The sequence below is a fragment of the Hirundo rustica genome, chromosome 7, assembly GCF_015227805.2.
Source record: "Hirundo rustica isolate bHirRus1 chromosome 7, bHirRus1.pri.v3, whole genome shotgun sequence".
NCBI lineage: Eukaryota > Metazoa > Chordata > Aves > Passeriformes > Hirundinidae > Hirundo > Hirundo rustica.
Genome location: NC_053456.1, coordinates 20,160,708 through 20,185,007, shown reverse-complemented (window position 1 = coordinate 20,185,007; position 24,300 = coordinate 20,160,708). Strand labels below are relative to the sequence as shown.

General features: G+C 40.1%; 1 protein-coding gene across 4 annotated transcripts in view; it reads right to left on the bottom strand.

The window, feature by feature from the left end:
• METAP1D (methionyl aminopeptidase type 1D, mitochondrial) overlaps positions 1-16,154 on the bottom strand; it is a 44,845-nt gene extending 28,691 nt beyond the window's left edge. The window contains exons 1-2 of one of the 4 annotated variants that reach the window (XM_040070284.1): positions 16,082-16,119; positions 5,412-5,474 (exon numbers count right to left, since the gene is read on the bottom strand). In XM_040070284.1, coding sequence (XP_039926218.1) covers positions 5,412-5,424 — 13 coding nt within the window. In that variant the 5' untranslated portion in view covers positions 5,425-5,474; positions 16,082-16,119. Of the gene's footprint in view, positions 1-5,411; positions 5,475-16,081 lie in introns of those variants that run through there. The other 3 variants (XM_040070282.1, XM_040070288.1, XM_040070286.2) reach the window with 3 other exon arrangements.
• Between the last annotated feature and the right edge of the window lie 8,146 nt (positions 16,155-24,300).

The window sequence follows — 24,300 nt, the reverse complement described above, 5'->3', positions numbered from 1 at the left end:
AAATTAATTTATCATAAAATGAATAAATTAGAATGAGAAACATATCTGTTCAGGCTTCTATATTTAAATACATTTTCCAAGCACTTTCTATCTATCTTTAGATTTTTTAAAAGATCAGAGAAATTACTTTTGCTTGAAAGATTGCTTATTGCATTAATGATTTTGATTTTGCAGGGAAGTAACAACTATTGGAACAAGTTAGTTTAAAAAATACCAGTCGTTTCAGATTAAAATAATAAGCTATTCAAATAGCCCTTACACAGAGCACAATACCAAATCTCGTTGTTTATATGCACCCACCCACAGCTCTAACATTCATTGAACCCTACCGGGTTAAAACCTTTTCAGGTGCTCTGTGGAACAACTGGTTTTTAACTGGCATGTTTATGTCCTATATACATGCTCGACACAATATTAAATGTTAAAAATAAATCCTACTTTAACCTCTTAAATTTCTACCCGAAATGGAAAAAATATGTCTGGATCACCAAAAAATCCATTTCCCACCCTTTCAGTAGGCAAGCAACATTGCTGAAATAAGAGTAATCTTTGCATAGGAAATTTAGGAATGCTCCTGAACATTGTATCAGGATGTTTTGTGTAGCTTGACACACGGGAAGAGAACAGGCAGTCAGTCGTCTTCCCGCAATAAGTATTTTCCGTACACCTGCAGCCAAATCTCTAAGGACACAAGACGATTTCTGAATCACAGGTCAATTTTATCTCAAAATTAAGGAAAAAAGTGCACACGGCCAGAAACTTTGGGATGAACACCTTAATAAAATAAGATTACATTACTACTCATTTGGTAAAATTGACAGCTAGTAGTATTTCTTGCCTTGTGTTAAAAGTTGGTAATTACTTGTATTGTCCTGTTTTCACATGAAAACACAAGTTATGCTAGGACAGTAAGTATTTACTGAGAAAACATGTATGTATCCTTTGCTAGAGAGACGAGTCTAAGGTGGGGAATTACATCCCATAATCCAGATTTCAAAATATATGAGCAGAGAGGTCTAGGAGTTTACAGCTTTTTCTGCTAAAGTGCTGTGGTGGTGGTAGAAATAAGCTCTTGTTTTTATTTCAAGAAAATGCTCTGCACAAGAAGATGTTCTAATCAAGAGCTTGCTGCAGATAACTTGTAGCATCCTGATTAAAACACTTATTTTTAAACCTGTCAGTCATTACTATGTGCTATTAATGCGTAACTTGGAAGCTTATTCATAAATATGTGACATTTGGGTCACTGAGTGAATTATAATGATAGAATTATGGATCAAATTTGGAAGAGTACAGTATAATGTTTGGGAGATATTTAAAATGGTTTTTAAACACCTTTCACTTATCTCCTTGCTTAACATTTACAAAGACCTCTTTTTAGCATAAAAATCCCTGTTTATCAAACAGTGATACAGGAAGAAGTTGTTTACATTTTCAGAAGTACCAACATACATCACTTATGACAAAAAGACCCAAGCACTCCATAAGAAATGCTCAATCACTGTCAATCATACACACTAAAATATACATAAACCAAAGTATGCGGTATGAGCTGTATTAGATTCAAACTGAACACAGAATTACAACTATAACAAACAAAACCCAAATAATTACTAGTGACTCACAGGCCTATTTACACATCTCACCAAACTATTGGAAAGGTAGGTAACCATAGAAACCTGTCAGCCTAAATTCAGCACCTCAAATTTTGTATTTAGTTTAAAATGCTGACAATTCTGTTTCTATTTGACAAAATCCATATTTTTAAAGGGTTCAGTTTTTGATTTGGTACTTAAATAAACTCTTAAAATTATTTCATCTGGCTGGTTACTAATAATTTACCTTTTATATTTGATTTTACGCAAGTAAAAACTTCAGCTTACTCTCAGTAATATAAAACGTTAATATATTTTAATATTGCAAATTAAGTTCTACATTTCTTTAATGACTGAAATTAAATAACAATACGAACCAAACACTTCTGCGCTTACTATTAAATGTTTTGCATATAGACTTTTTTTAGCTGCACGCTAGCAGAAAAGAGAAATTACTCAAATTAACTGTTAAAGCTGAAATGCTAATAGCCTTTTCAACTTATAGCTCTTTTTCACTGACAATTGCAATTTGCATGGCTTAAAATTTAATACTATCATTAGTACTAACGTCCTATATTTTACTTCATAATCTAAATGAGTAAAATATTATTTTTGTAGTTCACCGGCTCTTATACTTAGGCTGTAATGTTCAGTGTGTATTTCATTATGTAGATGAGCAATGGAAGTTGTCTAACGTGATTTAAATGGGTCAACAGTATTTTCCTATTCACATTAATCATCCAGACAGCCACACACACACACAAAAACAGCCTTGAAAACGAACCTAGGAAATCTCTTTTTGTCACTGACTCTTCCCACCAGTCCAAGCAGAGCAAACACACGCTCCAGGAGAGGCTCGGCAGCCGGGAAGCCAAGGCCGGGCTCGCCCGCGCACAGCTCCGGCCGCTGCCCCGCTCCCCGGGCTGCCCGCGGCCCCGTGCCAAGAATCATTCTCGTCCTGCCAACTTCAATGGGAGCCGTGTGTTGACAAACTGAGCGAATCTGAATCGGCAAAATTCATTCTTGGCACGGGGACACACAACTGCGCTGAAAGCAGAGGCGCGCTGCCCGCTCCGCTGCGCCGGCAGCCAGCTTCTTCTGGCGTAAACACACTTCTCAGAGCTCCCACTAAAGTCAAAGGACACAGGATGAGGCCATTTATTGCCAATTGTTTATAAAATACATCAAAATTAAGGGCTCCGTTCTCAAACCACGTAACTACCATCTACGGCCCACTTCACATACGGCATATTGCAAATAAAATGGCAATTTATGAAACCATAGCCTTTCTGTAGAAAGGGAAGCTGTTCTAATAAATACTAAAGAGGAGGAACGGAAGTATAAAACAGGCAAAAAGTAACAGAATGATTGTGTACCAAACATTCAGACTTATTTATGAAAAAAAAAAAAAGCTAAAAGAGAAGAAAAAAAAAAAACCAACTCATTTTTGAACTATCTTCACCATGTTGTTCACTCATTTCGTATGGTTTATTAAACTAATCTGTCTGATTTTCTAAGCTAGACAGAATAAGCAGTCTTTGCAAGAATTTAGGTCTCAAACTCCTTTTTCTAGACTGAAAAGGGTTTACATAGTCTTTTCTGTACAGATAGTAAATCTGTAAGAAGAAATAAAAGTTTTGCTTTCCACAAGACCACGATAATCTAACTTGCCAGCAAAAAATGACAGGCAATTCTCCTGGTACGTTTAGCTACCTTGTCTGCAAAACTGGTCAGTAGTCTATGGAATTATCTACAGGGACATGCATTTAAGCAATTACTAATTTGCAAACTCAACTCCGAACTTCTAGTTTTAGTCAACTCCATGCTAAGAATCCTGCTGCGTATTTTTTTTACATGGAAAACGCGAAGTCTATCTCAATCTACACGCATGGCCTATTGAAAGCGATGTGACTGAATTTGAGTCTTACAGCCCCGGCCACAACTTCCTAAATGTCAAGGCTCCTGATCTGCATTCAGTAGGCAAAGAGCTACAATAAAACTGATTCTGAGGTGGCTGCTCCCCTGGCAATGGCACAGTCATTGGAAGCCTTATGCCCACGCCTGGGCAATGCTTGCTCATCCTGCAGTCCGCTGTCACTGCTTGTAACACCAGAGAAGACACGAGAGAACTGCTGCCCTTCCCCAGACACCCCAGCAGATTTTCATCTGGTTGAACCTTCAGCTGCCAACACCCCACCAACCTGTTTGCAACACCCAGCTGGTTTCCACAGCTGGGGACACTGCTGCAGCAAGCTCTGCCAAAGTCTTTCCATTAGCTACCTCGTTCTATACCTGATTTTGTGAAGCAGCCTTTACAGAAGAGTTATTTGGACAAAACAGCCTCCAAATGAACAAAACCAAGACTGTCTTTATCAAGGAGATTTTAGAAACAGCCACTCCTGCAGTCTTTGGTGTGCTTTTCAATTACATTCTTGCCAGAAAACATGTATTAGTTAAGGAGAGCACTCTACAATTCAAAACTCTTAGACAACATAATGGTACTACTCAGAAAACTGCTGGGACAGTTACACCAGCAAAACCATTCTTGCTGGTACAACCTGATCTTTTTGAGCAACTGATTTAAGCTTCGCAGAAGAGAACTATTCTCATGAGATGAGCTTCTGCTGATTTAGCAGGGTGTGTTAGAGCATGAATAAATCTTTATAAAGCCAGTCAAGACCCACTACTGTATTTATTTTTTTAAAGAACACCCATTTCTACCATGACTCTTAGGAATTATGTTAATAATAAACAGTGCAGAACAACATGAATGGCTCGGAGAGGTCAGACCTGCCTCGCCACCTCACGGGTGTTAGTTCAAAAAGGACATGGCAATGATATTAAGCCTTGTCATCACCTACCATCTCATCCACGAGGCACGAGTGTGATTCGATGCTCAGATCTGCACAAATGATTACAGACAACAGCTCCTCTCAGTGTAAACCCAGCATGACTTTGTGAGATGCCTATCCACTTTGTCCAGTGGAAAAGGACCCCAACTCAACAGCTTTAGATGAGTTTACGAGCACACTTAAGAGCTGAGATGTCAAGCAGAATACAAGCAGATCAGCAGTGACTGCACCATTTCTTACATAAAGCATCTCCACTTCACATGGAAGGAAGCTGGAGTTCACTGTTGCTTCTGCCCAACTCCAACTTCACCTGTGTCCATCAGTAAATCTGAGACCTAACAGCTGGAATTTATAGGAGGAACAAACTTTTTGCCATTTTCTTTCAATGTTATGCCCCATCTGTTGACTTTTTTTTTGAAAATACATAAGGCAGCACAAAATTTAAATTTATGAACAAGAAAGCATGAAGCAGATAATCTGAGAAGTGTACAAATTTCTACAGAGAACATCTGATATGCTGTAAGTATTAATATATAAATTCAGACCGTGTTAACTACTGCAATAGTTCCTCATCGTTCAAAATGAGCTTGATCTAAAATAAAACATAGCTTTAAACAGGTTTTAACAACGAACACCTGAACATAAACATCTTTAACATGTGAAAGCTGCAGACTTTGTAGAGCTGGTTAGAGTGGCTGGTTATTTATAACTGAACTCAAAAGAGAACACTGCGATTTTCAAAAACACCCATGGAAGTGTTCTCAGGCTGCTAGTATGTCTGCCAAAAGACCTCCAACGAGCTCTGAAGAGCCCTTTATTCTCCCTTCTAAGGCTTCCATGCAGCAGGGCAGCTTGTTGAACATTTGGTTTTTAACATTCCCCTTTTCCTTCAGAAATTACGAAGGGAAAGACTGAGTCGGAAAGGACATAATCTCTAAAAGAACAACAAACAAAGTTTCCATACCTTTTTGTGTCATAAAACATTTCCAATGTTTTTCACTCAAATAATGTTTTCAATATGAAGTACCTTGAGGGAATTAAAAAAAAAAAGAAAATAATTCAAACTTCCCTTGTCCTCCAAGGAACAGCCAGCTTTCTTGCAGATAAAGCCCTCTACCAATGAACAGTTCAGGTGGTAATATTTGCCAATCACGTCTAGATAATTTCAGAAACATAGCAATATAACATAATAACTATGACAAAATAGAGAATTCTGACACTTCTTATTATACTAAACATAGCCACATGCTATATTTTCCTGCCTGAATTGCATCCAATAAATGACAGAACCTTACCCTATGGTATGCAAATTTTCACGCATACTCTCTTGCATTTTACTTCTGCAATTAAAACATGCACTACTCTGGTTACACGACACATCTTATGAAGTGAAGGCAACTGCAGTTAAGTAATTATATATGACTGTGAATCTATTAAAGATGTGGCATTTGTTTCTGTCACATCTCTAACACAATGCATCAAACCAAGACTGGGACTAAAGGGAATATTTAATTATCCAAGCTGGACAGACTACATGGTTCTGATACATAACAAACAATTCGCAGTTGTTTTCAACTTGTGACTTGACAAAACCTGGCAATTTGATAGCAAGACTTTATTTAGAAAGCAAGTCCATTATCAGTTTGTTTCAGCTTCCTACATGGGAGTCCACATTGTCACTGGAGGATGCTTACAAAAACCAATGCTCAAAAAGAAGAACAGTGAACCAACAGGTCACAGGCAGGGAGGTCTGCTCTCAAGTACTGGGCAGCTTTGCCCCCTCTGTTGTTGGGCAGTTTCTGCCTGCCAGGCAGTTCATGGAGACATTTCTGGAGAAGCCCCCTGAAGTACAGCACCACGCTGCGCAGCACTGGCTGGCAATGAGCGCCTGCGGCAGGAGACTTCTCAGGGTGGGAGTGCTGTGGAAGCCCCAAAGTGAGCGACGGGTGGAGGAAGGGAAAGGGAAACCTGCGTGCCAAGAGCCACTGAGCAGAGGAACAGAAGCTTTGATGGCTACTGCAGAGACAGATGTAAGGGTTGGGGAGAGAAAAGTTACAGTAGCTCAGACAAAAGTGCAAGCGTCAGAAGACAAGATTTGGCAAAACAAAAAAAGGTAGATAGCGTGGGAATTTGGCAATCAGAACACTAGTCATATAAAGAGGGTAAAAAATGACCAACTGAGAAGAAACCCTTACTATAAAACAACACAATTTAATGTTTTGAAACGGTTCCTTTTAAAAAATCTAGTCTGTTTTCACCCTAGATAACACCAAAGGCCAGTGGTATGACCTGAACTGGTGAACACAAAATATGACTTTTCTTAAATGGAAACTAGAACTTGACTTCACACAATGCCTTCATATTTAGTGTGTTATAAATTGCTTTAAATACTGGCAGGCAAACAGCCATTATGCACTCAAGAGCTCATACGTAAAAATACTTAGCATTTTTATAGAGCTTTTCATCTTCAAAGTGCTTTACAAACAATTCATTAATCTCAACCAATGCACCTGCAAGGTAGATAAATATCTGCATTGTAGGTGAAGAAAGACACAGAAAGTTCAATGACTCATCCAAAGCCATGCCCCAAATATCCCTAGCTCCCGGCTCCCAGTGCCAGGAAGGACCCGAGCACCCCTCTGTGTTGAGATCGTACCTTCTCTTCAGCCACCCAGCCACAGGAGAACTTGTTTTGCCACAAGTGACAGAGTGCCAGTCTAGCTGGAGACCCTCTCTCCTTCAAAGCTGGGAAGTTCCCAAGGACTGCTAGCTCCCGCCAGGATCACCAACCCCAGGACGTGGGAAGTCCATGAGATGCCACAGTGGGACTCACAACATGGATTTTCAAACTGATTCACCACCAAGAAGTGAGCTGAAAAAGCCTCTGCGCTGGCAGAAGCCTTCGCCTCTCCCCTTATTTATTTCTAACTGCTGCACAGACTCCGGAGCAGGAGATTCCTACAAGCTGGACAACAGAACCCTGAGGCCTCTTGCCTCTGAGTACTGCCACGACTCAAGAACACAGTTTCACTCCTCTAACTATTAAAAACTTGTAATGAAATTTTGCCTTCAGGAATGGTAATTCTCTTCCCTGTTGGTGACTGGGAAAAAAAAATCTTAACCTGATTATACTGATTGTATACATGACTGTAATTTTAACTTTCTGAGGTTTAAAAATATCTGATGTGATTTTTCTTAAACCTCAGAAATTCCAGGAATGTCAAACCTGGAGCAAATGAGAAACGTGGAAGATGTGAACAATAAAATATCTGTACTGTGCTGCAGCAGACTTTATATTCCCTTACACAGAGAAAATGAATAATGAACTTTTAGTAATAACATCTTTATTTCAGATGTTTTTTAGTCACTAGATTTAAATATATAAATATGAGAATCCTTATCTGTTCAGTCTTCACATCGGTAAACCCAGAGCTTAGCAAGGTTCTCCAGTCACTGTAGTTCCTCCCTGGGTAAACAGCTTATATTTAAAAATACAGGTCAGTATGACAAACTGTTACAATAACAGAAAAACAAACCTCACTTTTTCTTAAGATATTGAAGAAAAAAGTCTCTCTACAAGTAATGGTATAACATGTTAGTTAAGCAAACATGAGTAGCAAAAGATAAATTAATGGCAAAATGTATGTGGCTAAAGAGCTCTTCCAGCCTGCCCAGTTGATCTGGGTATAAAAGGCAGAATAAAAAGAAAGAAGCAACCTCTAATTACTCTTCCCCATTCTAATGTCTTAAACTTATAAAGAAAAAAATAACAAGCCCACATAATCCAAAACAATATGAAGAAAAACTCCTGATCGTTAAGCAGAAACTACAAGTTCCCCACATTTAGAAGACTTTTAAACTTATTATTTCATTGACTTAAAGTGAGGTTGTGTCTGCTGCCAACACCATGCTTTAAAAAAAAAATATGTCAAATCTACAACTCCTGATGAAAATATAGGCATATAAGAGCGAACTAAAAATAAAACATACAGGAAGTGCAATTAAATTAAATTACATTGAACACTAATGTTCATTCTGCAATCACAAAAAAAAAAAAATTCTAAAAACATTTTCTAAATTAAAAACTCCACCATCATATTCCACAGCTAAAATAATATACAATCTTTATACAATACAGTTTTTCCAATAGAATGAAACATATTAAAGAGCAGCATGCAAGAACAAAATTAAAATATGCAATTGTATCCACTGAACTCTGGAAGCCCAAAAACGATGATGCAATAAAAAACCACCCAACACTGTAACAGTAACGGTGCAACATTTTTTGCTATTTTGTTTAATAACTCATAACTTTATCTGTACTCAGTAATGAAGAGATGTCACAGCAACTCATGTCTGTCTCTGTGTGCTCTATTCTTTCCTGCTTCTGTTTTCAGGGTAGGTAAAAAAGAATTTTTTCTCCTAATCATCAGCAAACCAGTACCAGATTTCACTTGTGGTAAAGTATGCTACCCATCAGGACAAGGCAGTGCTCCATAAAAACAACAAAGAAAAAAAAAGAAAAAAAAAAAAAAAAAGCCAGAGGCAAGGTCTGAACACAGTTTTCTTTCAATTCCCTTGGGAATCGTGGTTCTATATGTCTTGAATTCCCAGGCAGAGGGGATCATGTTCATCAGTTACGGCAGCTCTTCTGGGCCTAAGTCCAGGTAGACTGCTTGTCTAAACTTGATGAAATATAGGCGCCATCAGGTAACAGCAGTGGTCAGGGAGACTCCAGAAATGTGTAACTGAAAACTAAAAAATGAAATTAAAACAAGGCTGTAGCCAAACAGCCTCTTTCTGCAAGATGCAATAACTGTAAGGCAAAGAGTTTATAACACACAGACTGCTCCTTATATACATTCTCTTGCCTTTTCACATAGATACGAAAGCTGGATCGAGCAGACAAGCATATTTTAACAAACACTGATTTTAAATAGAAATGCTTAGGAAAGAAACCACTGTGACAAACGCACATGGCTTGAATAGACAAAACATTAAAAAGAAGTCGTTGCCCTGTAACCCACTCTCCATCCCACTACATTACTTCAAAATATTTTCAAATTAAATTTTCACGCTAATAAGTATTGCTAGATCAACAGCACTGGGATGTGGTGTCTAGAAGCACTGCAAGCTACCCATCATGGCACATCATCATGTCAAACTGTCAAAGAGAAGAAGAGGCAGCAAGACTCTCACCAGATGTGCATTTTGATGTGCTATAGCAATGTGCTTGTTTGGGAGTGGAGCAGGAAGGAGGAACTAAAAAAGGAAAATTACCAATCCCCAGTTGATAAGATCATTGTAACTGGGTGTCCTACAGGTAGTTTTAGCACAGAAAAGGCCTTTTCAGACTGCATGCATGATCGAGCACTACTTTGAAATCAGATTGCAGCAGACCAGCATGACTGTCACTGAAGAATGCTCAAAAGCTCCTAAGCTTTTGTTTAATTTTCCTCTTGATTCACAACTATCACAATCAAAATCATGTCTACTATATCCAAATATCATGGAAAGGAAAACCAGCTTAGATTTCATGACACAGACCTCCGCTGCAGCTTTAGCATCAAAACAGGTTCAAAACCAGAAGTAGATTGTCTTCAAGGTGACTTCAGCCAAAATTCACATCTCTTCAGAATAAAAAAAATACCATAACACCAAAAAAATTATTTTTGGTAGCCTCAACTTTACACTACAGCTATAGCTATACATGGAAATCCACTCAAGAAATGAGGTTAAGTATGCCAGACCAGCTAGAGAACAACCAGGACACACAAATCCCAAATCTTACTGATGTGTGGTATGTTGTTTCTAGGGGCACCTTAAATTCAGCTTCCATTCTAGGCAGAGTAATTCAGTGCAAAAACTTGAGTAAAAGAAATTCTCTATCTAAATGTAGAAAGCCACTTTACCTACGTCCACTGCTAAACTGCGTGTTTGCCTGGTAACTTAGGAGCAGCAGACACTCGGGCAGGCTCGGGCCCTGTTTCATCCTGCTGATGAAACCCTCCAGAAATTACTCCCTCAGTGCTACAGTTTCCCCATCCATCAGCCAGTGCTCACGATTTCAGCCCCTTTTGTCTGCCTTAGCTATCTGCACTGTAAGCTCTCAGAAGCAAAAAAAAAAAAAGGATTTATTATATGCTCACAGGACATTTGATCCTGTGATTTCTGGGAGTGAAGCTATCTGCTCTAAAATACAAGGTAATTCACTATTTGAGGTCCAGAATTTCTTGAAGAATGATTCAGTTCTTCATTCTTTCTCCTCAAATGCTATATATTACTCTAAACAAGCTTACAGGCCACCAGAGATCTCTCATATACTCTCCCACCATTCCTGTTGTTGTAAGTAACAGAGCATGCAAGGACCAAATAGCCAGGCACTTCACAGCTTGTTCCTGCACATAGCCCCAGCAGGGTCATCTTCCAGTACAGATTTTAGGAGTCTGTATTTTTGTCCCCTTTAATTTAATCTCTAAAGATTATGAAGTGGCATTCTTTATTTCACTGATTTTATGTATGAGTATAGAAGAGGTTAAATCAGTTATTTGGTTCTCTGCAGAACAACACTAAGATTTGTGTGTATTGGTTAACACTGCATTTGTGAGCCTGCAGAGTAGAAGACTGAAGTAAGACCTAAAGGAGAGACAAGGTTTGCCTTCTGTGCTGCCCAGAGGCAGCACTGAACCGAGTATCTTGAATTAAAATCACAGACCTGACTTTCCATTTCAGATTTTCCAACCTATTACACAGTATTATGCGGAGCCTTTGCTTCTACATCTGCAGCCAGGTAAGACTCTGTCAGCAGTGCAGAAGTTGTGAACACAAACAGTTCTCACTCACAGATATCCATGCCCATGTCCAGCTGTGAAGACAGAAAGAGCACTGTAAAACCCACAGCAGCACAGGACAAGCAGCAAGACAGCTCCCTACGATGGGGTGTCCCACTTTCTCGCCAGAGTCATTCCCAGAGCTTTCGGGTATTTTCCTCCAAGGTCAGTGGCCTACGCACAAAGCTCCACAACACCGCACCAGGGCAGCGAGCTTCTGCAGATGGTGGAAAAGTCCCAGAGTTCTGCCATAGGAATGGAAAGAGGAAGGAGCTCTTTTCTGCTTAGAGAAAGCTCCAGGTGAGCTCTAAGGAAAAATTTGCAAAATGAAAAGTGATACACGCGAAATACATTTCCAAACATTTCCTTTCGCCCAAAGGATTGTGGCTGGGCTTATTTTCCTTAGCTTCTGGCAAATGAAAATGTACCTGTCTAATACAGTTATCACAGGCTAAACACTGGCAGATATAGGACACTACCTGTAACCTGGGCACACAAGATAGAAGGCATGCAGAATAGAGAAAGCATTCAAAAAAAGCTGAAACTAAGTACTCTTCAGGAACTTGTCATTAACTTTGTCTCTATGTGGGTTTTAGCTGTAACCACAATGGTGACACTCTGGTGCCAGGGCAATGGCATCTTCCTACAAAGGAGAAAATACTTCTTAGTCTGAAACGATTGGCTACAAGAGAAGGTGTGGGTCACTAAAGCTGTTGATGTGGCAGAAAATGCTGGTTTTCAGCAGCTGTCCAGGACATCTGCTAATGACTTTCCTTCATTTAAAGGCAATCTTAGCTAATGCTGAGAAACCTAAGCTCACAGAAAAACCACACCCTACACCTCCACCCACAGCCAGAAGTGATAGATCTCGTAAGAAAAAAAAGACACAGTGTGCTGCCAACAATACATTACCTCTCAACTGAAAGAACAATCAAACACTTTATTGAAAGGGGAATATTTTTCTCTTGTGCCTCAAACCATGAAAGTGCCTGTCTTCCCCAGAGTTGCTGCACAGTTGAGATGGGAATAATTCCTCGCCTGCCTGATTATTTTCGAGACAGGCGTGAAACTACCTTAGGATCATTTAAAAAATGCTGAAAGTGTACTACAATCAAATGGTTTGAACTTCCACCGTGCATCACTTGCAGCTCATAATGCTAATGTTAAATTCTGGAGACATGAGTCTGTCTACAAATTAATGGAAAATGTGAATTAATATTTTCTTCCAGCTAATTGCTCAACTCATCTATTCCACAGTGCAGCCAAGCACATTTTATCTTGAAAACTCTCTTGCACAAGTTTTAAATCATTTTTTCTCATTAAAAAAAAAAAAAAAAAAAAAAAAAAAAAATAAAAGGACGTATTTATGTATTTAATTTTAAGTCTGGAATACCAGGAAACAGCCAAGCCTCCCAAAACCGTTATCTGTATAGTCTACAGTTAATTTTTTTAAAAGTACTGGTAGTTACTATAGGTGAGGATTAATTGTTTGAGTTGTACATTTCTGAATTTCTTTTTAACAGCGAGAAAAATACAAACAAAGATATACTTCTACCACTTGAATATTAATAGTGCTAAGAAGATTTTTATGATTCATTCTTAACATGAGAATGGTATCTAATATGCTGAAAATTGTGGTTAAATATGCTTATCAAAATGCAAGCTACAGCAATTTTTAAAAAAGAAATATAGCTCCTGTTTCAAAATGCACCACCAAAAAGATGGAAACAGACTGATTCAGTAGCATATGGCAGCAAAAAAGTCTGAAATGAATACTTTGATTTCAGGAAAAAAAAAAAAAAAAAAAAGAAAATAATCTAATTTTGAGTCCTTTCATTTCCCCCTAGAAATACTGACAAGTTTGAATTTTGTAAAACCATGAGCAAAGGTCTGCAGATTAAAAAAAAAAAAAAGGCAAGAAATGAACTGTATCAGAACCACTGCACAGTAAAAGATTCAGCAAAGCAAGTACTTTATTTATTTAATCACTTCCTAGATGCAGACCCCATAGCACACTTCTGTACAGTAAAACGCAGAGTCCAACATAAAATGGCAATTTAAAAGGTGATTACCAGTTTTACCATCCTAAATGTCAAAGCCATGTCTGACCAGAAAGAAAAACAATGTAAAATTACATGTCTGCACTCCATCTAGAGCCTGTAAACCAGATCACTTCACATTGCCTCAGTCACTTGCTACACCTTCTTTATTAGTCCAACTTATGTTTCTAACTTGTGCAATGCTTCAGGATAGTTTGGTGATTTTCATATAAATAACCTGCTGGAGAAGAGCTCATTATTCCTTTAATATACACAGTTTTGGCCAACCTAACTATGAAGTACAGAAAATACTCAACCATGCATTACTGACAAGGCTTGTCAGCTAAACTTGTGACCTATATGGCCCCAAAGAGAGAAAACAAACAAACAAACAAACAAACAAACAAACACAACCACCAAACCCCAACTCATTTCTAATGAGACTCAGCACTTCTGGGCAAACTTGCAAGTGTGAGGTTTTGAAGCTGTACTGCAACAGAATAAACTCCAGCTATGTCCCTCTGTTTTTATTAAAAATAGAAAAGGTTTAAAATCACATTTATGTATTTCCTCCTCATTTTACTAACAGAGGGGAAAGAGTAACATTCTCAGAAAAAATTTGAAAACAAACATCTCTAAAAGACTCGGTAGTCACAGAAGAACAAGCATCTCACAATGTCTCACATTCTGTGGTAGCTACAGCTTCTAACCAGGTGCAGTTTCCAGGTTTCCCAGTGAGGAGCCTGTGGACAAATTCCCAGTTCCACAAGAGGCTGAACTAGGCAGCTCAGCCCCTTACCAAGCAGCCAGGCAGCCTGGGAACACAAACTCCATATGCAAGGGGTGTATCACACCCTGTCCATCTGTACTGAATTGACTTGAAAAACCTGGCCCACAGTAAGTCACACAGATTATCACAGAATTCTTACTCATTGGTAGGGAAGCAAGATCAGGAATCAGTTATATCAGCATGTAACACAAAAGTAACTCATTTTACATGAGATGTCTTCTCATCAATTATTTCCCTGTGGCTCTAAACCCTGAAATTTCATTATAAGAAATTAGGGGCTTCTACTCTACAATAATTCACGTGTATAAAATAAATAGATCTCTAAGAGATTACTATGATTTAAATCATCTAAGATACAATTGTAGATATAAATGCAGTTCTTTCACGTCTTCTACTTTATTACCAATAATGTAGCACAGATTCAATTACGGTAATACCCGAAACTGTGATAATATCTAATCAGACCACTTAGAAGCCAGTGAATCAGCACACAATCCATACTATTCCCAACTACAAACTGTGACTTCATGTGTCTGTGTTCTGGGTGTTTCCTAGATTTCTTTTACAAAATAGTAAATTCAATTCACACTCCTATGCATCGCCTGTAAATTTTTTTTTGACTGCTCATCAAGAAAAGGTGACAGCTAAAATGCAGTCCAACCTACTGCTAGTCCATTCTGAAATGCATCATTTGAGCATACAGAATTTCACAAAGGTTTGTGGAAACCACTCACACCCTAAAGGATTGTGTGCCTTCTCCTTGGGTTGAAAGTGTTTGAATTCTGAAATTAGCAAGGCAGAGACTATTCAAATAACTCCCTTATATGATTACTGAAATGTACTTCTTAATATCCTAGTATTTCTCAGTAATTTTTTTTTTTTAATAAAGGGTTTTTTTATGCCAGCCTAAGTCCTTCTGATATGTGGAGAAAGCATTCAATCAGTATACAAACTTTGAAGATCTCTGCTGCTCAAATACACTTATGCAGAAACAATTCCCATAAAACTTTCATCATTTATAAAAATGTAACATCAAATATATTAAAAAGAAAACAACAAAAAAGAGGCTATAAAAAGTAATTTTTGTTCAATAAAGGTAGAACAGATACCCTTAGGTGACCAGCAACCTAATTTAAATTACTTTTGTCTTTCAGCATTTGCAAATTAAATTATACTGAACTGTCCAATTCGGGGAAAATTTGATTTCGTTTAATCAGCCTTGTCTTAACTATGACAGTTTCACTTCCTCAAGTCTCTGCAAAAGCATATCCCCTGGAGAAGCTGAACTACGTTTGATGCCTGAACGGAAGGTAAGAAGGTTTAACAAATTTAATTTGCTAGGTTCTTTTAACTGGACGACAGACAGGTTTTTAAGCGCGCATGGGACTGAAGACAGATATAGGACACGGGCACACAACTTTAGCTTGAGAAAGGTTACGTGGTACAAAAGCGCTCGTCAGAGAACCTCAGCGCACGGGGGACAAGGGGCGCTGAAAAGCCCGTACAGACGGGCGTGCCAGCAGGTAAGGAGTTCTGCATTGAACAGGCTGGGAGAAGAAACACGTACACTTATGTCAGATTACTCCAGCAGCAAAGATCACCTCAGCGAAACTAGAGCAAAACATTCCTACAGCCGTCCCGCACGGCGGGGTCCCGGGGAGGCCGGGAGCTGCCGTGCGCGGGCCCCAGGCCGAGCACAGCTCCGGGAGTACACGCCTTAACAGAGGCCGAGACTTGACAGCTGCGGCCGCCGCTGCGAGGCCCCGCCGCCACACGCCGCCCCCCGTCCGGACGCCTTCGCGCGCCCCGGCCGGCGGAGCGCTGTCTCGCAGCCCTCGGCAGGCGCGGCGGCGGGACCTTTCGCTCCTCGATTTCAAAGCGAGCCCCGAGTGAGCGGCGGCGGCCGGCGGGAAGGGCGGAGCGGCGGCCGGGCCCGCGCCTCACCCGGGCGGCGGCGGCGGCGGCGCGCACTCACCTCCGCTCCGCAGCGCGCGGGCGGCCCTGGGCGCCGCCATGCTGCCCACGTGAGGCGGTCACGTGGCCGTCTGTGGCGGCGGGCCCGGAGCGCCCCCGTCCCGCCCCCGGCCGGCGGCAGCGCGGGTGTGAGGGCGGCGGGCGGGCTCCGGGGTGCGGGTGCTCCGCACCGCACCGCCCCGCCCCGTCCCGCCCCCGCCCGGCGCCAGCGCGGGTGTGAGGGTGGCGGGCGGGCTCCGTGGTGCGGGTGTTCTGTACCGCACCGCCCCGTCCCGCCCCCGGCCGGCGGCAGCGCGGGTGTGAGGGCGGCGGGCGGGCTGCGGGATGCGGGTGTTCCGCACCGCCCCGCCCCGTCCCGCCCCCGCCCGGCGCCAGCGCGGGTGTGAGGGTGGCGGGCGGGCTCCGTGGTGCGGGTGTTCCGCACCGCACCGCCCGGAGCGCCCCCGTCCCGCCCCCGGCCGGCGGCAGCGCGGGTGTGAGGGCGGCGGGCGGGCTGCGGGATGCGGGTGTTCCGCACCGCACCGCCCGGAGCTGCTGCTCACTGCCCTTCTCTACGGCCCCATCCTGCTCAGCTCCACAACGTCCCTAGCGGGATTGGTGACTGCCCCTTCCGCCCGCGGGAGAGGTGGCGGTGAGACAGAAATGCCGAAAGTGGGACTCCGTCCCGCATGATTTGCAACCGTACTATTCCACGAGTGCGGGAGCTACCTCATAATTTCTTGCCATTAAAAAATAAACAACCCCCAACGAACTAAGCAAGCAAACACCACCACCCTCCCCTCAACTTGTACTTTTCAGAATAAAATATGAACTACTCTTTATGAAGTAATTAATGCAAAGGAATATCTCGAAGGCAGGTGCCCAGAGGATGGTGCCAGACCTTTCTCAGTGGTGCAAAGTGACAGGATGAGGAGCAATGGCCATAACTGAATCACAAGTTTCATCTCAACGTGAGGAAGAGCTTTATGATGAGGGTGGCAGAGGACTGGAGCAGGCTGGCCAGGGAAGGGCTGCAGTCTTCTTCTCCAGAGACATTCAAAACCCACATGGATGCATTTCAAAATATAGCAGTAATACGAGTAATCCTTTCTTACATCCTCACACACATGTATTGATCTTTGTGTCCTTAGATACATTCATGTGTACACACACAGTGGTAACCTGTGGGATAGGCAACTAAATTGTCAAATCAGAACTGAGGCTGTTTATCTCTAGATTTACTTACATCCTGGTATAGCCATTAGTAGTTTTTAACTTCCCATGTACAAGATTTATGATTTAGTTAAAAATAGACTCAAAGCCCAAGGTGGATGGGAATGCTGAGCATATTACACTTCAAGTATTTCTGACTTTAGGGAGCAAATTCCAAGCATTCTCGGATAAAAAAATGTGCTGTGATCCTCTTAAACTTATCTAGCTCCTTATAAGCTGCCACAGCATGATAAGCAGCCTATCATATAGCTTATATCCAGACTACATAGTAGTTTAAAGATCAATACAGTACCTTGCACTGCTTCCAAAAAATAAAACATTCCACTTCTTATAGCCACATTCTGCATGAACTGACATGTTTCATCATCATTATTCAGTGAGGGGAGAATGATGAGATTGTCACACAAATAAAGATATAGCAATAAATACAGAGGAAGCAGTGCTCCTCGTGAGCACGATCACCCACTGCTCACTGGTGAGAGCTATGCATATTTCATTTGCAGGGCTGAAATGTGCACGTCTTCTCTTTGTTCCCACAAAGAGGAATGTCTTCGTTTGTATTCTACAACATAGTATGGCAGCCTTTAAGGAGTGTGAATTGCATTAGGCATCATTTTATCCTCTTTTGTATCTTGGCAAGGCTCTACAGACACTCAAACACTGGTTCTGTAACATCAATGTGCAGTGTAAAGCAATCACACATTCTGCTGCTTGGCCAAAGCAACAAACTATATATACTCTTGAGGGGGTGTGCTTAAAGAGAACAGCACACTTCACTTGAAAGTATCCATGTATGATGATTTGCCACGTTTTCCTCAACTGTCACTAAAGGAGAGAAACAAAGAGCTCTAAGGGAACCTAGTCTCTCTCACCTTCCTTATTTGAGTCAGCAAGTATTTCCTACTCAGTGGAATGAGGCCACTGTTAGAGAAAATGAAGTGAATGCTTGGCTTTCGTGTGCATCTGTAAGCCCTAAATTCCTTATTGTAACATCCTGAAAATTGGTTGATGGCATAACAAAATGGAGGCAATTCTAGTTTTGTTGCTACCACCTTTGTAATTACCTTGTCCTTAAGTGTCAGGCTATTTCACAAATACTTGTAGATACTGACTAGTGGTTAGATCGGACCAATTTTTTTGCATGCCAGAAAACAAGAGGGGATCAATCAAATTACAATCAATTACATTTCAAGCAAACTGTGTAATTTTTGTAGTCTCTGGATGCATCTTAAGCCTAACAACAGTCATTATTCAGTAGTCTCTAATTTATGCTTAGATGAAGGTTTTCTCATTTTGCTAAGAAATACGAACAACAGATGTAGTTTTTAGGACCTTTATAGCAGTGAAATAGGGGAGAATATCTCAGAAAAGAGAGACACACCAGATCCTAACACAGCAAACCTGAAAAAATCATACTCTGCTGTGTTCAACTTGTCACCAAAAGCAAATACATCACTTTCTTCTTCATGTGTAAAATTATCTTTGGGTTACAATTGACAAATCCCTTGAAATATTAAGATAGACAGTGATGTCTCAAGATGTCCTGAGCATCAGGGTGAGAGGCAGTTTTAGAGAAATCACTTTTCAGCCCAGGGTTTACTCAACATGTGTGTGAAAGACTCTTCCTTGAAGGATATTTCACATCCCATCTCACTTACATTAGTTCTGTGCTGCCAAAGCCACCAAGCACTAAATGTAGAATCTCAACTTTATTTCCTCCCAAAATTGGGCAGGCTGATATTAAAATAAACAGAAGTGTGCTAAAGAAGACATAAAGCTAGGTTTTTACATGCAAGTTTCAAAGCAGTCTGTAACAGCCTGCAAGCCAACAGTTTTATCTTATGCACACACAGAATCTTTTCTTAGGCTTAGATCCTAACTTCTGAGCTTAGGTTTAGACTTTCCTATCTAAGATTGTCTTAAAAGATGATTTAGTTCCACAGCAGCTTTTGCTGATGAAACTGGTGCTCTTTGGGTCCTGCTCTAATCACAAATAGGTGCTCTTTTTTTCAGCACCGATGTTCATCTGATCTGGGGTGAGAGAGTTTGGAGCCTTGAACTTGCAAAAACCCAGGAATCTCCTACATCAGTGATACAAAATATTTATAACCAGGTAAAGCTACACCAAATAAAACTTACATTACACCTCGAGGGAAAGAAAAATATATCTACAGGTCCCCATCGTATTAAATTAATTCTAGGCAAAGATTTTCTCTTTTCTATGAAACCATGAAGTCTAAAAACATGAACACTCCATACAGCTCAGAGAAAAGCCTAACTAGAAGAAAGGGAAGCAACCAAAAATAGCAGCTATTGACCATGGAACACCTCCCTTATTGCCCTACCATTTAGAAATAAAAAAAGGGATGTCAAGCTCTTCCCATTGATCTAGATTTTATGTTTTATCTCTTCAGCTCAAACTGTGCAACAACCACAAATGGAGAACATACCTCCTGTGTGAGGAATGTTTACAGCATTACATGTTCTTTATTTACTAAAGAAAGAAGCTAGTGCTACTCTCAGAAAAAAACAGCGCACAGTACTGCTCCTGCTATATAGATTTTTTTTGTAAAGGCAAAGAGGGAATTCTGAATCCTCTTCCCAAGGCTTTGTCTTCATTGTCATTACCTGAGATTCCTCCAGTTTGGGTGGGAGCCTTATATCTGAAATGAGCTTTGAAGAGCCAAAGTAGGACATTTTTTCCAACCTTTTCTCTCTGCCTCTGGTCTGGAGAATTAAAAATATTTTTAACATGGAAGTCTGAAACTGTTAGATTAATGATCCTTTGTACACTAGCTTGTACCATTCTAGATCTAAAGGAAGCCCAGATACACAGTGCGCAATCTTGTTTCTTGCGATAGGTATTACCGAAGGCTTTAGTGCAAGGAACAAAGAACATGGTGAGCATGTATCTGAATGAGGGGCTACGAGTAGAAACTGATAGTTGTATTATTTTTCTTTTTACATTGTGAAAAAGATGAGTGATAGGGAGGCAAGCCCATTCCTAGAGTTCTCCCACCAGTTACAAGCCAGTAGGATGGCAGATAGCATGCCCTGCCTGAGCTGAGCTTGCATCTATTTGTATTGCTTTGTGTAACAGCCTTCCATTTTTACTGGCTGCGCTAAATTTTTAGCCTCACAATTCCAAATATTGTCACTGGTGTGGTTAACTTCCTTTTGTAAATGGAATGTTTTAATAGAAAGAACCCAGGGTTAGACTGAAATCTTTTTGATCATTGGAGAAAAGAGTTAGCAGTGTAAACCAGCTTAAATTACTGAAAACCATGAATGACAGCATGGAGAAAATACTTCTGATGACTTTAGGCTGTTGTTTTTGTTTTTTTTTTTTTTTTTCCCCGGAAAACAGAAATAGCTGCAACACAGACTTGTTTATGAAATACAGATGTTAATATTTTACTATGCTATTTTTTTTTTAACTTCAAGTACAAATTATCCTAGCAAGCCATGTTTCACAAAGCAGCAGCATTACAGAATAATTTTAAATTTGAAAGCTGAAACTCCAAGGTTTTATATGATAGGCTTACCAATGTAACAGGTATTTCTAGTTCTAACAGTTTGATACTGAAGAAAGCAGGTCAGAACTGACACTGTGAGGAAAGATAAAATGGCAAAATATGCAACATGAGATTTTCAAGCTTTCTAGTGTCTGACAGTCATAAAACATGATAAAGGAGAGGCATAAAGAACAACAAAGTCTCAGTGAGAGACAAAAAAGGGAATCGAAAAAAATCTATATAAGGACACACAAATCCTTCATACAGACATTATGGGCTGCTTACCCTCCTGCTGACATTGCAGAGAGAGACAATAGGTCAGTCTTGAATTGCCTAAACTGCCACATAGTAGCTTTGTGTGTTGGTTCGTAGGAGGCAAAGACATTTGCCGCCCAAGACACTCCTTCAGCAACACACAGACCTTTATTCCCCAGCTACAGCAGTTAGTGTCCTTCAAATCCTGCAGCTTCTGGTAGTTTGCTTCCTCAGTTCTGAAGCTATAGGTATTCTGTTGTATTTTTTGAGATTATTAGTTGTTGTACAAGAAGCTGTTTCCTAGGTCTGCAGTAGGTAACTTTTATGTTTCAAAATACCTGAAAGGGAACAGTTTGACCCAGGTTTCTGAACATAAAACGCTTTTCAGAGCTTTATTCACCTCTTACGACAAAATCTTGTATTAGCACTGCTGACAATATCTTTACATTGGAAGAAAACTTGTGTCTGTCAATTGAACTAAATTCACTATTTTACTGAATTTTTTTAAGTAGATTCACTGTTGCCGTGGCTGGATTTGAAAGTGATGGAAGGGCAAACCTGCATCCTGTTGCCAGAAGCATCTACATTGAAAAGTTTTATAAATATACTGAGAGATCTTATGTACATTCTGAATATTCAAATATAAATGCTTTATCAGTATGTTGTGCAAAGTTTCACTTGATATTTGAGTGAAGTGACTGAAGAATCTGGATTTTATTAAAACGCAGAAAAAAAGTCACATAAACCTATTATTAATAAGACTATTATTAGTGTTTGCTTTAAGTTTCTGTTAGCTAGTAATAACTGAAAAGAACAATAACAGCTTAAGAAGCCTAGGATAAGAGATTAAGTGTTTGAACAAAAATATTTTAAATCCAGGATTACTTTAGCATCATATTGTGCCCAGAATAGGAGAGGGCTCCAACAGCATTCAGCTTCAGCTATCCAATTCTCATGCCCCCAACATCTAGAGTGAAAGAGTTGCTACTAAGCCTCAGTGTTAATTTGTCAGCTCACAAATCCACACAATTGAACCCCTCCAGTACCTACTTGCAATTCCATACAGACAGCTGTTAGTAGTTCGCAGGTCTCCTCAGTACACAAAAGTCAAACCCTAGTTGTGTACTACACCACAAAGTATTTGTTTAAATATAGTAGGAGGTCCCTGTTCATAGTTATGTTAATACAGAAATACAAACATTACACAAAACTTACTAAACTTTTATAAATAGTATTACATTTTTTTATTTCTCAGTATGACTCAGTGAACAGCTGGAGTTGCTGCTGTGTGTACTTCTGAGACAAGCATCCTGCAGTTCACTTGTAGGTGAAATTTGTAGTTCTGTTGAAAATCACGATCAAAATATCCAGACTGGCATGCTAGGACTTTGTCTAGCAGCATCCTGAAATGTGGGTATTTAGTAATTTTTACCACAAATGCATGGTCTGGCACATGCCCCACAGCAGTGTCAGAAGAGCTGCTGTAGTTTTCTAGCTGTCCAGCAAGATTATTGCCTCCTTCTCTTTGCCAAGGGAAAGGATAGCCCAGACAGTTAAGACCACCTCAGGCAAAGTCAGTAGGGCTAGTTTAATTTGCTGATGAAGATTGCTTCAGATAATTGGCTTAATTTACTGTAATGGATTAGGGTGTACTCACAAGGTCTCTCCTGGCAGCAGAGCTGCAGAAGGTGTAATCTGCTGCAGGATGGAAGGATTCAAAGTTGATAGACCTCTAGGAAGCTGTTTATTCCTATTTTTCATGCCAAGAAGTTTTGCAGTTCACAGGCACATCCCACCATTTTAGAATGTTCCAATGACCATACTGGAATAAGAAACCACTAAAGGAACTGGAAGCACAAATTCAAACTCTTTCAATTGTCAATGTAAAAAGAAAAAAAAAAAAAATCTGATCTGTTATGAAAAAAAAAAAATCTCCCCTCATTGCTGTGTGAGAGAAGTTTCACTATTTGTGAATAGCAAAAGGAAATTGTGATTAAGGAAAGCATTTTTGTGCTTTTTTGGCTCAGTAATTTCTAAGTGGGCAAATAGCCCATTAAGCAGTGTTTCTTGTCAGTGCTACAGCTTCTTCAATGGCTTAAAGCTCAGGGAGTGTTAGTGCAGGCTGCCCCAGAGCACCAGAAATATCTTGGACCTCTATGCAGGAACCAAATTTAAGTACAATTCTTCAGTTCAGCTTTCCCACTCCTGACTTATCACCAAGATCTGAACATGTTCAATAAAAAAACAAAACCACCTACCCACCCACAGAAAAAAAAAACCAAACCAAACCAAACCAAACTCAAAGTTCCCCAACTTAACCCCAGCCTTACTATTATCAGGAAAGGTCTGTTATTATCAATTGTTATTATTGATTAATAGACTTGGATATTACAGTAGATGAAAGATGCATCATAGAGCTGATATCTTAAACCAAAATCAAAATTTCTAAGAATAATTCAATAGAAAATACAAAAAGCCCCACAGGCTCTAAACATTTAAAAATTATTTCATTTCCTCCACATCACATCAGCTAGTGGAGAACTGTCAACCTACAAGCTCCAGTTTTGAAAGCTGGACCTGAATCCCATTAGGACCATCAATAAACATTGTCAATAAATTTCAATGATCCTTATTCAGATTAAATCCTCTAAAGTCTGAACTACCAGAAAAGTTAACAATTTAGTCCTCTGAGGGAGGACAGACAGAATATTTGAGAACTAACCTCAGGTCTGAGAAGTAATGGATAGCAGAAGAGAATCAAGGAACTATATAAAGGCACTTGCTTCCTACAGATTTATGTTTCTTTCACTAGAAGTGCTTTTGGAGTCTTCACAAAGTCTTGGCTGGTTCCCCAGCTACGAGCTATCTTCCTGAAAAATCATGAACCTGAAAACCTGGGGGTTTGAAAAAGAATTACTTGTGCCACTTTAGAGACTTAAACAGCATGGATCTGTTTGTTTCCAGCAGCAGGATCCACTTTTAGCAAAAGGTAAAGACTCTGTACACGGGAAACACCTGAGAGACCACAGAACCAATCTTGTAACCTGCTCATGACATTAAACCTGCACAGGCCCTACACTGTACGATAGGATCTACGGAGAACAGCTCGAGGAGAAGCAAGTTAGGGGAAATTTGAGATTGCTTAGACTTATATATTAACTTGCTATTCAAGTATCTATCAAGTCTTGATCAAAACAAAAGGGGAAAAGAAAATCCATACAATTGAAGTAACACTGTG